The 15,845-nt window shown below is 37.4% G+C and overlaps 1 protein-coding gene across 2 annotated transcripts in view; it reads left to right on the top strand.

Moving 5' to 3' along the window:
• Positions 1-957: 957 nt before the first annotated feature.
• The window catches only part of TEX10 (testis expressed 10), a gene marked incomplete at both ends in the record, with an annotated part of 34,368 nt that continues 19,480 nt past the window's right edge, over positions 958-15,845 (top strand). For both annotated transcript variants that reach the window (XM_084238159.1, XM_084238158.1), the window contains 7 exons: positions 958-1,137; positions 4,224-4,936; positions 5,308-5,551; positions 9,733-9,845; positions 12,079-12,317; positions 12,922-13,057; positions 15,152-15,327. In XM_084238159.1, the coding sequence (XP_084094285.1) occupies positions 958-1,137; positions 4,224-4,936; positions 5,308-5,551; positions 9,733-9,845; positions 12,079-12,317; positions 12,922-13,057; positions 15,152-15,327 (1,801 nt within the window). The remainder of the gene's footprint in view (positions 1,138-4,223; positions 4,937-5,307; positions 5,552-9,732; positions 9,846-12,078; positions 12,318-12,921; positions 13,058-15,151; positions 15,328-15,845) is intronic.

Genomic DNA, 15,845 nt, shown 5'->3' with positions numbered 1-15,845 from the left:
TGTTACATCAAATGTACCTCTTCTCCCAGCCCCATTTAAAAAAAAAAAAAACAAACACCCCTGTCAGATGGGCTACAGGAATACTGGAGTGGAAACAGTCTAGGAGATCAGTTAAAGGACTTAAGGAGTGGGGATGGGTGGGAGGCACAGATCAAAGATTTTGTGTGTAAGTGGAAAGATTTACATCTAAGTTGAAAGAATGTGGTGAAAGGGGAAGGTACAAGATGACATGGTTCCGCCTGAGTTAATTTTTTTGTAACAGTGCCTTGCTAGTATTTGTTCTTTATTTTTACACCATATTTCCCTTTTATATTGCTTTTTTATCCTGTTTCTTGGGTACTGTTTCCTATTTCTATCTACCCTGAACTTTTCTGTTCAAAATGCTGGTCTCTTTATTTTGTGTCTATATGGGGCTTATCCTCTTACTGTTGATCTTTACTCTCTTTTCCTTATGAAATGCTTATTAACTCTCCTTGTTGCATACCCGAATCTTACCCATTTTTCAGGCTCCCTGACACTTTTCCTATTACAGGCTGCATTAAATTACATTGGTTTTCAAACTTTGCTTTGTTTTGCTAGAGGTTCCTCAGAGATTTCTAGGGGCCATGACCTTCCTACCAGATAGAAGGCAAGTGTCTCTGCTGACTTAGTGTTGTCTCCTTTCTTGCCACAAGTGTTTTCCTTTTGGGCACATTGCTTCATACAAGGTTCCATGGCTAAAAAACCTTGACAAATCATTGGCAAGACTTAATATTGTTAATGACTCCTTTTTACAGTGTCTCTTGTTTTGTGCAGCAAAGGTGTTTGTTGCATTGGCGTAGTCATTGTTACCCTTGATTCTTGAATTCTCTTTATGATTAATGACTAATATAAATGTTGGAAAATCTTTTTTATGATTTTTTTTTGTTTTTTATCCATTGTTTTTAAGAGTAATTATTTTTATTATAGCACTGAAGAATGACCAAAAAAAGAAAACGCCAAGATGATTTTCAAAAAGTAAAACTAAAAGTTGGTAAAAAGAAGCCCAAGTTAGAAAATGCTACTGTTACAAACTTTAAAACAAAGACCATTCATCTACCTGAGCAACTCAAAGAAGATGGAACACTTCCAACAAATAATAGAAAACTTAACATAAAGGTAAATCATAAATAATATTTTGATAAAATAAGCTTTTCTTTGAAGTCATCTAGAAAGTTCTATTGTGAAAAATTTAAACTGTTAGGGTTTATTTATGGCTGAAGTTTGAACTTATGTACTCACAACTGATTTTGCCACTGCATCTTTCACTTCTCTTCCAGAAAGACTTACTAAACTTAAGTTCACTGTGTTTTCTCCCTAGTATGCATGTTTGATGATTTAATATATCATCTGGAAATAATTGTTGTTTCCACTTCTTTTTTTAAAAACAGAGGACCTTTCTTTATTCTTTTTTTTTTTTTTTAAAGATTGATTTATTTATACAAGCACTGGGTACAGTCAGAAGCTTGGGAGGGTAAGAGAATTCACCAGAGCCACAGTGGGAAACAGTATAGGCAGACTAACGATACATTGCCGAGGGGAGCAGCGGGTGGCAGGAGAGATCTGCGCGCCATGTGGGACCCTCGCCCGCTGGCCGGGGATCGAACCGGCGCTGCAGAGGCTTGCAGGCAGCTTCGCAACCCAGCACTCAACCGCTGCGCCACCGAGGAGGCCCTGTTTCCACTTTTTTTTTTTGTTTCCACTTTTTGATGTGCTTAGTGTATTTAAGTTTTTGATGTACTAGCTTTCCATCTGTTTTGTTTTTTTTCCCCCAATCTTTAAGATAAGATCCTGTCTTATTCATTTGTGAGTCCTTGTAGTACATAGCTTTATTATAGGTTCATAGTAAATGTATGAAGTTTATAGAAGTTAGAATAATAGTTTTGGTAAGAAGCGTAACTGCTTTATTGAGATACAATTTACAGATAATAAAATTCATTTTTTAAAAAGATTTATTTATTTATTTTTAAAAGATTTATTTTTATTTATGCATACAAGAGCTGGGGTACAGGCCAGAGATGTGGGAGGTAGGAGGATCCATCAGAGACAGAGTGGGGGACAGAACAGGCAGCCTGACTGAAATACACTGCTGAGGGGAGCAGTGGGCGAAACAGGAAAGGTTTGCCTCGCCATGTGGGTTTCTCCCCGTCCAGCCGGGGATCAAACTCATGCTGCAGAGGCTGCGGATTGCTTCATAGTGCTGTGCTTAACCCCTTGTGCCACCAGGGAGGCCCAAGATATATTTATTTTATACAAACATTGGGGTACAGGCCAGAGGCGCGGGAGGGTGAGAGAATTCACCAGGGATGGAGCAAGGAGCAGAATAGGCAGAAGGACCGAAATACACTGCTGAGGGCAGCAGCGGGAGAGACAGGAGACATCTGCCATGCCATGTGGGTATCTTCCTGGCTGGTTGGGAATGGAACCGCGTTGCAGAGGCTGCGGACAGCTTCACAGCGCTGCGCTCAACCCGCTACGCCACCGGGGAGGCCCTAAAATTCATTTCTTTAAGGTGTACACGTCAGTGGTTTTTAATTTACAGAGTAATGTTACTACCATAATCTAATTTTAGAACATTTTTGTCACTTCAGAAAGAAACTCTGTGAATTAGAGATCACTCTCCATGTGGCTCTAGGCAGCCACTAATAAACTTTCTACCTGTATATGTTTGCTTGTTCTGCACGTTTCATACAGATGTAATCATGCAAGATGTGGTCTTTTGTTACCGGTCATTCACTTACCATGTTTTTCAGGTTCATGTTTGTTGTAGCATGCACCAGAACAGTACTTCATTTCTTGGTATTATCTAACAGTATTCCATTGCATGGTTACGTCACATTTTATCACTCAACAGTTGATGGGCATTTGGTTGTTCCCACTTTTTTTTCCCCACAGATTTTTTATTTATGCAATAGCTGGGGTACAGGCCAGAGGCGCAGGAGGGTGAAAGGATTCACCAGAGACAGAGTGGGGGACAGACAGAACATGCAGACAGACCAAAAGCACTTCTAAGGGGAGCAGCGGCGGGTGTGACAGGAGAGGTCTACTGTGCCATGTGGGAATCTCCCTGGCCAGCCAGGAATCGAACTCGAGCTGCAGAGGCTGTGGACCCCTTCACAGCGCTGTGCTCAACCCGCTGTGCCACTGGGGAGGCCCTGTTCGTACTTTTTAACTCTTGTGAACAGTGCTGTTGTGAACATTTGTGATCAAGTTTTTGTGAGGATATATGTTCTCTATTGCGGCCATTTAAACTCCAAAGGTTAAATTATATTAAAAGGTATTTGAAGTTAAAGTTTTTTTCCCGCAAATTATGTAAATCATTCTACAAATAAAATTGTCAAATGTTTTACTCTGAGTAAAACAAACTTATACATGCTGGAGACCACCTGAAATAGGCAGAAACTATCTAAGTTAAAAGTATGTAAATATACTTAGTAGGTCTTTAAATAGTGGTAATGATTGCTATTACTTTTTTTTATTTTCATATATATTTTGATATATACTTTTTATATATATTTTGAAACATATATTCAAAAGGGCAGGTTTATTATAAAATGGAGGGAAGGATGCTTGCATAGACACAATGAGCAGAAAGAGCTGCTCCTGAGAGGGCCAGGTTTGTTAAAAGAGAGACCTGCATAGTCACAGGTGGGTAGTCTTGAGTGGAGAGTTGCTTCTGCTGCTTTGCTAAGGGAGAATGATGGTGAAGAAAAATACCTGCATTGTCATAGGTGGGCAGGAGAGCTGCTGCTGATTGTTATCACTTTATGATAGGTGTCTAAGCCTGCATGTAGGTTAATTTCAAAAACAAAATTAACCAAACATTATATAGTGTTTTTATTAAATCAAAATGATTTTAAAGATAAAACTATTTTTTTATTATTCATTTATTTATATATGTCTTACATCATTGTTCATTTTTGTACAATGTTTGCTTGCTTTTCTCAGGTGTAGTCCCCCTAGAATTTCCACCACCAGTTCACCCGTGCATCATCACCATAATCCTTTGTGCTCTTCTTGCCCTCGTTAAGATAAAACTATTTTTGATCTTAATAAAGGCTAAGTAATGTCCAGAAAATATATACTGAAGCATTTTCCTGAGTGTTACTTTGTTAGTATAATTTTCACTTAGCATGTTTATTTGAAAATGATGTAATGTGCATATATGAGTACCTAAATATTGTTTTTAAAATTTTTATTTATAGGATTTGCTGTCACAGATGCATCACTACAATGCTGGGGTTAAACAAAGTGCTCTTCTTGGACTTAAAGACCTTTTCTCTCAATACCCATTTATAATTGATGCACACCTTTCAAATATATTAAGTGAAGTGACTGCTGTGTTTACAGATAAAGATGCTAATGTACGATTAGCAGCAGTTCAACTTCTTCAATTCCTGGCCCCCAAAATACGAGCTGAACAAATTTCTCCATTTTTTCCTTTGGTAAGTGCCCATCTCTCTAGTGCCATGACTCACATTACTGAAGGAATTCAGGAGGACTCTTTAAAAGTTTTGGACATTCTGCTGGAACAGTACCCAGCTCTGATTACTGATCGTAGCAGTATATTGCTTAAGAATTTTGTAGAACTTATTTCTCATCAGCAGCTGTCCAAAGGACTGATAAATAGAGACAGATCCCAGTCCTGGATACTTTCTGTAAATCCTAATCGGAGACTCACTTCTCAGCAATGGAGGCTGAAAGTCTTAGTGAGACTCAGTAAATTCCTTCAGGCCTTGGCAGATGGATCCAGTAGGTTGAGAGAAAGTGAAGGACTTCAGGAACAAAAAGAAAATCCCCATGCCACTAGCAACTCCATTTTTATCAACTGGAAGGAACTTGCCAACGACCAGCAACACATCCAGGTTTATGAAAATGGGGGTTCACAGCCAAATGTCAGTTCACAGTTCAGGCTACGGTAAGGATTTCAGTTATGTCCACAATCAGTTTTCCTATATTGAATTATAACTGCTGACCATTGATGGCTAATGGTGGGAAGACATACAATTGTCTTTCTTATAGTTTTCATAGTTACTCATGATATGATTTTATTTACTGATGGGAGGAGTCATTTGAATGTATATTAATTTATTCATTTCTAGCAAAGCCTATTGAGAAGTAAAACGAATCTCTTGGCTTTGTCATCTTAGAATTTCATTTTTATTGGTCTTGATCAATGTAAATAATACATGGTGCTTCATTTTACTGGCATTTTATATTTAAGATTTAAATGAAGGAATAATTTTTAATTAATAATTTTTTTTTTCCATTTTTACCCTTCCTGATTAGATACCTGGTTGGAGGATTAGGAAGTGTGGATGAAGGCCTGTCATCTACTGAAAGTCTCAAAGGATTTATTGAGATAATAATTCCATTGCTAATTGAGTGTTGGATTGAAGCTGTGCCTCCACAAGTAGCTGCTTCTGTTGGAAATGGTGTAGAACGAGAACCTCTGCAAGTTATGCAGCAAGTTCTTAATATTATTTCCCTTTTGTGGAAACTTTCTAAGCAACATGATGAAACCCATAAATTGGTGAGAACTAATGGGTTCTTTGCTTTTTTAGTATTGTCTTTTATCATAAATCAGCAGATTAGAAAACTGCTTTACTGGTAATTGGTTAGGCATCATCCAAAGAATTGCCAGGGTTTAACTGTAAACTTGTTTCTTTTGTTCAAAACTACAAATAAAAATAGTTTTGTGAGAATATTTATTATCTGAATATGTTTAAATTTTTTAAGTGAAATGCATAACTTAATGTGCTTGATCTCATTGAATATAATTTGCTTTAGTTTTACAATGCATTTATTGTTTATAACAGATGTAGCTACATTCCAATGTCTGGAGGCCTTGTACAGGATTAAGTTGCTTATTTGTGTTAGTCACATTGTCAGGTTTGGCAGAAATGGACTAAAATGAAAGTCTTAAAACCAACCCTGAGTTGTTTTTAAACTACTAAGTTTTAGAGAAAAAGCTGCACACCAATTTACTTAGTCTATTATAGTTTTTTTGTTTTCTTGCTGGAGGATGTAAGAGCAGAAAACATTTCACAAATTACCTTTACTGTAGGTAAGCTGTAGTCATAGGTACAGCATAGCCATTTCCTACTAGAAAGCTGATAGTAAATAAATTTCTTGGTGAGTGAATGTACTCATTCTTTGGGCAACTTTTTTGGGGGGGGAAATCTTGGCAACTTTTTAAGTGTTGTGGTGGAGTGAAGCTAGTATATAGTGCATGATTCAAGCAAAAAAGAACAAATTCTAAGATTAATTGGTGCAAAATTAATAAGGTAGCACACATTAAAAGAGCATCTGTAACTGTAATACTTTAAAGCTTGAAGTATTTGATTTAGAATTCATGGGAGGACTTTGGACAGGTCAGGTATGAATGCTTGGACTTGTCTATGTACATAAAAAATGGAGAAGTCAGTTATTTTTTGGTTGTGTTTGATTCTTTGTTTATTCAAGCTGAAGTTCAGAAGAGTTAGTAGACCACGTAAAATAAGACAAAGGAATAGGTTAGAAATAGTATTTGATAGTCTTCAAAAGCACTATGGAAATAACACCAAGGAATGGATATCTCTTAAGAACTTGCTCTATTGCTTGTTAGTTCATTACCCATCAAATATAGGGATGTTTTATGAATTGTTTTTTCAAATAGGCATTTTATTGTTACAATTTTGAGCTGTTCTGTCTTATGATTGGTTTTATCCATTGGTAAGAAGTTGATTATGATTGGGGTAATAGTGTATGATTTTACGAAAGCAAAGCTTACTGTCCTTTGTAGCAATTAATATGTGGTATAGTCTAGTGACAGTAATTAATACATATAGTTTCTTAGGGACGTATGTATTATTTGCAGCCTTAACTGGGTCTGTTTTCATCGAAAAGACTAAGAAAGTAAAAGTAATGTTCAGGTGGACTGTAAATACTAATCTTTCCTCTATTTTTTAAAAGTGGGAAAATAAATATTCCAAGCTATTTGGTGTTTGGTTACATAAGGACAGTGATAAATTTTTGTTACTGCTTTAGGGTTAGTATTGCAATTATACAGTATTATTGTAGGAAATTTGTAAAATGCATATTTTCATGCTTGCTACTTTTTCTCTTTATGTTTTGTCTTTCCTGTGAAAAAGACATGGTTAGATGTAAACATGCACTGAGCTGTTAAGTAAATGTAGCTGTTAAAATAATTAAAATTCAGCTCCTCACTCATATTCCCTACATTTCAAGTGTTTGATAGCTTCATCTGGCTAGTGGCTACTGCATTGGACGTGCAGCTAAATAACAATTCCATCTCGGAATACAGAGATAAACATGATTGGACTGGTGTTCTCCCTTGCGCTCTTTAGATAGATGGTAACAAATTTGTAATGTCAGTACTAGAGAGAAAGATAAAAGAAAGTAAAGCAGGTGGGCAAAGAGTGTGTGCTGAAACAAAAGAGCTACTTTGTTTTGTTTTTATGCAGTTTTTTTTTTTTTTTAAAGATTTATCCATTCATGCATACAAAAGCTGGGGTACAGGCCAGAGATGAGCGGGGTGAGAGGATCCACTAGCAACAGAGCGGGGAACAGAACAGGCAGACTGACTGAAATACACTGCTGAGGGGAGCAGCGAGCGAGACAGGAGAGGTCTGCCTCGCCATGTGGGTTTCTCCCTGGTCAGCTGGGGATCAAACGGATTGCTTCATAGTGCGGTTCTCAACCCCTTGTGCCACCAGGGAGGCCCTGTTTTTTTTTTTGTTTTTTTGTTTTTTTTTCCCTAAAGATTTGTTTATTTATTTATACAAGAACTGGGGCACAGCCCAGATACTCGGGAGGGTGAGAGGACTCACCAGAGACAGAGCGGGGAACAGAACAGGCAGACTGATGAAATACACTGCTGAGGGGAGCCAGCCGGCGCTACAGGAGAGGTCTGCTGCGCCATGTGGGACCCTCGCCGGCAGGCCAGTGTCAAACCGGCGCTGCAGAGGCTGCAGACAGCTTCGCAGCGTGGTGCTCAACCGCCTACGCCACCAGGGGAGGCCCAGTGGAAATTGTCAGATTTCCACTAAGGCTTTTTTTTTTTTTAAAGAATTATTAGTTACTTTAATTTTCTTCATTGTGTTTTTCTATATTTTCCAAAGATGGGGAGCTATTTTGAATAGCTGCTTAGGAAATAATTTCTGAGAACATGACTTTTGAATGTTACCAAATAAAAGTGAATGAGTAAGTCTTGTGGAGACCTGTGGAAAGAACATTCTAGGGTTAGGGAACAGCAAGTGCAGAGATCTGGAATTGTGAACTAGTTTTACGTATCTGAGGAATGGCAGGAAGGCGTATTCAAGGGATGTCCTGCGAGGATAATAAATGAGGGAGTGAGACTAGATAATGGGAGAATCTGTGGCCCATGATAAAGAGTTTGGATTTTAACTTGAGAGTGGTGAAGAGACTTCAGAGGTGAGAAGAGTGGCGTGTTCTGAATTATGGTTATTTAATGCATTTACAGACTGAATTCCCATAAGGTATTGTGTGTTTGTTGCCCAACTCTACCAAAATTTAAGCTAAAAGTCAGACCATCTATCACATGTCTGATTAGTCCTCTCCTTACATACACATCTGTTCTGTTTCTTCCTCTTTGTGTTATTTGAAGTATGATTTATGTTGTAGAAGATCATCTTGGCTGCTGTATAGAGAATTGATTTTTGTTTAAAGAAATAGAGCATTTTGGAGGCTATCGCAGTAAGGGAGGTAAGAGAGAATGGGCTTAGAGAAGAATGGCAGCAAATATTTGAAGTAATGAGAAGCAGCTGGATTCTGGTAAAGCCAGCAGGACTGTTGTGCATAGTAAGGGGAAAAAAGTCAAAAAAGATGCTTGTGTTGTCCATATGACAGAATGAATTCAGTTTTATGTTAAATTTAAGATACCTGTTGGAAGTCCAAGAGGAGGTGTTGGGTATATACATTTGCAGGTCAGGAAGAATGGAAGAATCTAGTAAAGAATTATCAGTGTTGTAGGGTGAGCAACTATTTAGCATTTTAAATCCTTGCATATCATGATCCCCTCAAAATGAAATCCCTGACAAATGAAATAGAAGGGATAGGAGGGAGTGAAAATGTTGTAATCTGAAATTAGATGATGTTTCAGGTGGAGATACTGATATATTCACCAATAATGCTGAAGCATTTTAGAGAAGTGCATTTTTTTTTTGGTGAAAGTGTCAAATACCTTTAATGGTAAGTAATGGAATTGCCAGGTATTAGAGTTATGATTATAAATGAAACACTAGGTAGAAGACTTTCTTGTATATTTTATAAATATTGCATTGATTCAATCAGAATTTCCTCATTTTATTCTCTTCCTCTTTTCATCTCTTAAACAATAGATAAGATGCAAATAAAAGCGGGCCTCCCCTGGTGGCGCAGTGGTTGAGCGCTGGGCTGTGAGGCTGCCCGTAGCCTCTGCAGCACCGGTTTGTTCCCCGACCACCGGCGAGGGTCCCACCAAAAAAAAAAAAAAGGCGATTAATTAGCACCAAGAAGATATGGGCGAAAATTATATGCCATAACAGTTTATTTTGATTTTAAAATTTATTTGCATATTGTATCATGAATAGGAGGTATATTATAGTGGCAGATTTATAGTTGAATGAATATTGACAATTTGTGAAATTTTTGCTTTCATTTTATTGGTTATTCTAAATTATTGTAGATTCTAAGCTTTGCATATTTTAATAGGAGTCATGGCTTCGAAAGAATTATCTTATTGATTTCAAGCACCATTTTATGAGTCATTTTCCATATGCCTTAAAAGAAATAACCAAGCACAGAAGGAAAGAAACAAATAAAAGGTATGTGATTCTTTTCCACTTTATAGACCTAAAAAGCTGGTTAACCTGAAATTATCAGAAAATAATTGGCATTGAACCAGAACTTTCTACACTGTGAAGTGCTGATACCTAGATATTGAGAAATAAGAGTATGATTAATTTTGAACAAGTCACTTTAAGCTGTTTATTCATTTTTAACTTGTAAATTGAATGTTTTTCGCTAAATGAGTATCAAATTATGTAAATAACTTGATTTTAATAAACTTTGCTGAGGTAGACAGTTTTAGAGAAGTAAATACTGAATCTAAGTGAAAGTATCTTACATTTGTGTAGTTATGATCTGACATATATGAGGAAAGTAGTAACAAAGTCAAAGTAGTAACAAAGTCATCTTGAAGGAAGAGTAATTGTAGAAAAAGTTTTCTAAAGTGCTAAAGAAAGGGTTATGGCTTAGAAGTTAGTATTTAAAATGTAAGCATAGAAACTATTTAAAATGTTTACCTTAAGTATAAGCAGATAAATGTGAAAACAAGTTACCTAATAAAATTTTATAAGCAGATACAAACTAGAACATTTAAAGTGTAGGTCTCCCTAATGAGCAACACTTGCAAGGAATCTTAACTTCTGTCAGAAGGTTAAGGTTATCAAAGGGAAGAAACTTCCTAGAGAATCTTTGAGGTTCTTTGAGCAGGATTCAAAGGATATGCATAGAATTGAAATGTCTGTTCCAGGCAAATGAACTTCATTCATTCTCTAAACTTATTTTTGGTTGCTATATATATTAACCTTGATGGTAAGAAATTTTGGGTGTGTAGACTGCTAGTTATCTGTCCCAGTTTTCATTCTCTCCTCTTTCAATGATAGAATTCCCACATTTTAGCTGGGCATATAACTACACAAAAAATGCATAGCTTCCTTTGCAGCTCGTAGTAATATTTCCTTCCCTATATGTTTGTGATTCTTTGTTATTATTATGTCCTTAGTCCTCATCCTTTAAAATTGTTGGTTTGAAATATTTTAATCCACTTAATTTTTTTTTTAATGAGATAGGCTGTAGTGTTGAATAAACTACAGTCTGAAGTGTTTTAAGTTGCAAGTTTAGTTTTTACTGAAGTTTTTTGAAATTTCAAGTATTGAAAATATTGATGTATCTTATGTGGCTAGAATAAACTGATTTCAATATGTTATAGTGTCTCCAAATGACTTTTAAGATTATCAAGTAATGTGGGCCTCCCTAGCGGTGCAAGGGGTTAAGCACAGCACTGTGAAGCTATCCGCAGCCTCTGCAGCACGAGTTTGATCCCTGGCCTGCCAGGGAGCTACCCACATGGCACATAAATAAATCAATCTGTAAAAAAAAAAAAATTACCAAATAATATTATAATAAAAATTATAATAATGTAATAAACAATATAATAAATAATAAAGTTACAATAATATTATAATTTACCTTTATATATGAATAGCAACCTGGATAAGGAACTGAGCAGTATACAGTTTTTTTTTTTTTTTTAAAGACTTGTTTTATTTATGCATATAAGAACTGGGATACAGGCCAGAGGTGCAGGGGGGTGAGAGGATTCACCAGAGACAGAGTAGGGAACAGAATAGGTGGACTGACTGAAATACACTACTGAGGGTATCAGCGGGCGAGACAAGAGAGGTCTGCTGTGCCATGAGGGTAGCTCCCCGGCTGGGGATCAAACTCGTGCTGCAGAGGCTACAGCCAGCTTCACAATGCTTGTGCCTCCCCTTGTGCCATCAGGGAGGCCCTGAGCAGTACACACTTTGAATGCATGCCTTAACCCTGATTCTATTATGGTTTATTTACAAAACCATATTTATGCTCTAAACCTTGCCTACATACAGTTTATTAATTCTAGAAGGAAATACTCTTTTACTTTTTTAAAGATTTTATTTATTTATACATCCAAGAACTAGGGTGTAGGCTAAAGGTATGGGAGGTGAGAGGATTCACCAGAGAGAGAGTGAAGAGCAGAACAGGCAGATTTACTGAAAAAACACTGCTGAGGGAAGCAGCAGGCGAGATAGGAGTGGTCAGCTGTGCCATATGTGGGTTAGCTCCCTGGCCGGGGATCAAAGTCATCCCACAATGGCTGGTGCTAGCTTGATAGTGCTAACTTTAATCTCTGTGCCACCAGAGAGGCCCAGGAAATACTTTTTTTTTAAAAACCCATTAATAAGAGTGCGAGTGGATGTAACACTTTATTGATGTGTGTGCCTTTGTTTTTAGCATCAAGCATTGCACGATTCTCTCCAATAATATAGATCATCTCTTACTGAATTTAACACTGTCTGATATCATGGTCTCCCTGGCAAATGCCTCAACTTTGCAGAAGGATTCCAATTGGATAGAGATGATAAGGAAATTTGTGACAGAGACCCTGGAAGATGGCTCTAAATTAAATAGTAAGCAATTGAACAGATTGCTTGGGGTGTCGTGGAGGTTAATGCAGATACAACCAAACAGAGGTAGGTGATACTGCTTTATCCTTATTTTAAGAGAAGTGTTCTTATGTATATACATGTATTATTCATGGTCTAGGTTTGAATTGATGATTTTCAAATATTCCATGTAGTCAAGTTAATTACATTCAAACCATAAATGGTAGCTAACCTAATTATATAGGTCTATCTGTACACTGAAATCATCCTTTTTCTCTGAGGATAGCCTACTGTGAAGCAATTTGGTAAGATTTCTAGTAGATTACAGATTTGGAGTTAAAGAAGGTGTAGATATTTTTGAGAAGTAATGTCCTTGAGTCTACTGAGGAAGAAATACCCTTTTCTAATTTGACTAGAAAATTGAGAGCTTTATCCTTTGAACTATATAGAACGAATTCTGTCTAGGTTTATTGCCCCCTCGGAAAATTTGTACTGTAATGTCTATTTGGTTTGATTTGTATTAGGCCAGTTGCTGCGGGGTTTTAATGGTAGTCATCACTTTATGGTTAACATCTACTTTTTCATCGGAATGGAATGAATTATATGTTTTTTTTTTAAAGAGGAATTTGGGGGGGGGGCTTGTGAAATGTTACTGATTCATATGCCCCGTTGTTTTTCTCTCTGGTTTTAGAGGCTACAGAGTCTCTCATCAAGGCAGTTTATACATTATATCAGCAGAGGGGCCTTCTCCTTCCAGTTCGCACTTTGTTACTGAAATTTTTTAGTAAAATCTATCAAAAAGAAGAACTGAGATCTTACAGAGTCAGGTAAAGTTTTATTCGTTATTTTTCTTTTCTTTTTCTCACTGAGTAATTATGTAGTGTAGTCTTTAAAAAGAAGGGTTACTAAACCTTTGAAGAAATTACCTTTTTAAATCCTTTTGATTATATTTAAGAAGAGAGAAAACTTTTATAAAGAAGCATACATATACTATTCAGCAATCAAAAAAGATAAACTAATGCCATTCACAGCAACATGGAAGGAGCTTGAGGGATTATGCTCAGTGAAATAAGTCAGAAGGAAAAAGAAAAATACTGGGATGGCTTCACTTATAGGAGTAATATAGGGGATCAAGGAAAAACAACAACAAAAATAGACAGCTATAAATTAGAGACATTCTGCAGTGGAGGGGGAGGGGAAGGAATCAAAATGAGGTTGGGAAGAGCACAAGGGACTATGGTCATAGTGCACGGGTGAATTGGTGGTGGAAACCTCTATGGGGACTACTCCTGAGAAACGAAAGCAAACATCGTAAGAAAGGGCCTCCCTGGTGGTGCAGCGGTTGAGCGCTGGGTTGCGAAGCTGCCCACGGCCTCTGCGGCGCCGGTTCGATCCCCGGCTGCTCCCCGGCCACCAGAGGAGGGTCTCACATGGCACGCAGATCGCTCCTGCCGCCCGCTGCTCCCCTCAGCTGTGTACTTCGGTCCTTCTGCCTGCTCTGCTCCCCGCTCTGGCTCTGGTGAATTCTCTCACCCTCCCGCTCTTCTGACTGTGTACCCAGTGCATGTATAAACAAAACAAACAAATAAATAAAACATGCCTCTATAAAACAAACAAACATTGTAAGGAAAAAAAAATAGAATTGAAAAAAAGAAACAAAAAAGCATACATAGTGCTGCTGGTAATTTTTATTTATTTATTTATCTTTTCAAAGATTTGTTTTATATATTTATGCATAGAAGCACTGGGGTGTAGGCCAGAGGTGCAGAGGATGAGAGCATCCACCAGAGACAGTGGGGATGAGAACAGGCAGATCTACTGAAATACACTACTAAGGGGAGCTACAAGCGAGACAGGAGAGGTCTGCTGCGCCATATGCTTCCTGGCTGGGGATTGAACTCATGCCGCAGAGATGATAGTGCTGAGATTTAACCACTAGTCCCCAGTAATTTTTATATGCATAACCGTAGATAAAAACTTCTTTGGGCATGTATTTCCACTTGTCTACTTATAACTAAAGGACAGGACAAACAACATAATAGCAGCCTCTGACTTTTCTTTTGCTTCCTATAAAATGATGGAGGGGGCCTCCCTGGTGGCCTAAGGGTTAAGTCTCAGTGTTGTCACCTGAGGCCTGAGTTCTATCGCTGTCCAGGGGGCTAACCCACATATGGTAGCAGACCATTCCTGTCTTCCCTTCTGCTCCCCACTCGTCTCTGGTGGATCCTCTTACCCCTCACCCCTGCCCCCACTATGGCTCTGGCCTACACCCCAGTTCTCTACACACACACATACACACACACACAATGATAGAGGTTGAACCAATAATCTTAAATCACATATTGGATTATATGGTATAAGAATGAGGGCAGTAGGAGATGAGGAAAAATTTCTGGCTTTAGTTTGGTGCTGTTAGGTGAAATGGGTAACTCAGAATGGGAATAAGAAATTAACTTTTTTTAAATTTTTGCATAAAAGAACTGGGGTGCAGGCAGAGGTACTGGGAAGTGAGAGGATTTAACAGAGACAGTAGGGAGTGGAACAGGCTGAACTTAACTGACATACACTGCTAAGGGGAACAGCAGGTGAGAAAGGAGAGGTCTGCTGTGCCATGTGGGTTAGCTCTCTGGCCAGGGATCAAACTCAAGCCCTAGTGGTGATAGCACTGAGACTTAATCCTACGCCACCAGGGAGCCCCTACATGAACTTTTTAATTGAGTGGATAAAATCTTGAAAAATGTTATAGCTGAATAAATGATTCTGGCAACCTTGTGGACTCTAATACATTTAAATGAGTAAATGGTGATGTTAGTGGTAGATAACTTGTCTGGTATATTTAAGTTAAAAAAAACTTGATTAAATTTATTTCTCTTGTCTTAGAAAATGATAACTTAGTTTTGTTCTTCCTTGTCCCTTCTTAGATATCGTAGTAAAGTGTTATCCCGTTGGCTGGCTGGTTTACCATTGCAACTCGCTCACCTAGGTTCCCGAAATCCTGACCTCTCAACACAACTTATTGATATCATCCACACTGCTGCAGCTCGAGCAAATAAAGAATTACTAAAAAGTTTACAAGCTACTGCTCTCCGAATCTATGGTAAGATTCTGTTTAATGATGTAGGTCATCACCCTGATTTAGGAAAGAAGTTACGAAGGGAAGTTCTTTAGATTTAGCTTCTCTTGGAAGATTTGCATTTCCTTTAAATCATTAAGAATTAGTTATACCATGGTTAAGTTGACAAAGCATCAAATAGTGATTTCATTTTCAATAGTAGTACTTACTAGAATCATTTTAGAAGTTAATGGTTAAATTTTGTTTTTATTGAGGTGTTGTTGACATGCTCATTTTAACTGTACAATGTAATAAGTCAATATTTGTATATATTGCAAAATGATTACCATGACACATCTAGTTAAAGTTACATAAATTATCTTTTACATTACCTGCTTTTCACAAATTCAAAACTATTCTGGTATTTAAAAAAATTCATTTAAAGCTTTGGTGGGAAATTATGTAATCATAGGAGAAATTATGATTGACTTCCATATATTAATACTTATTATTATTGCTGAGTAAGAGTTTGTTATATGGATCTGTTACTTAAATTTATTCAT

Source organism: Talpa europaea (genome assembly GCF_964194135.1).
Source record: "Talpa europaea genome assembly, chromosome: 7".
Classification (NCBI taxonomy): domain Eukaryota; kingdom Metazoa; phylum Chordata; class Mammalia; order Eulipotyphla; family Talpidae; genus Talpa; species Talpa europaea.
This window is presented reverse-complemented; position numbering and strand designations above follow the sequence as displayed.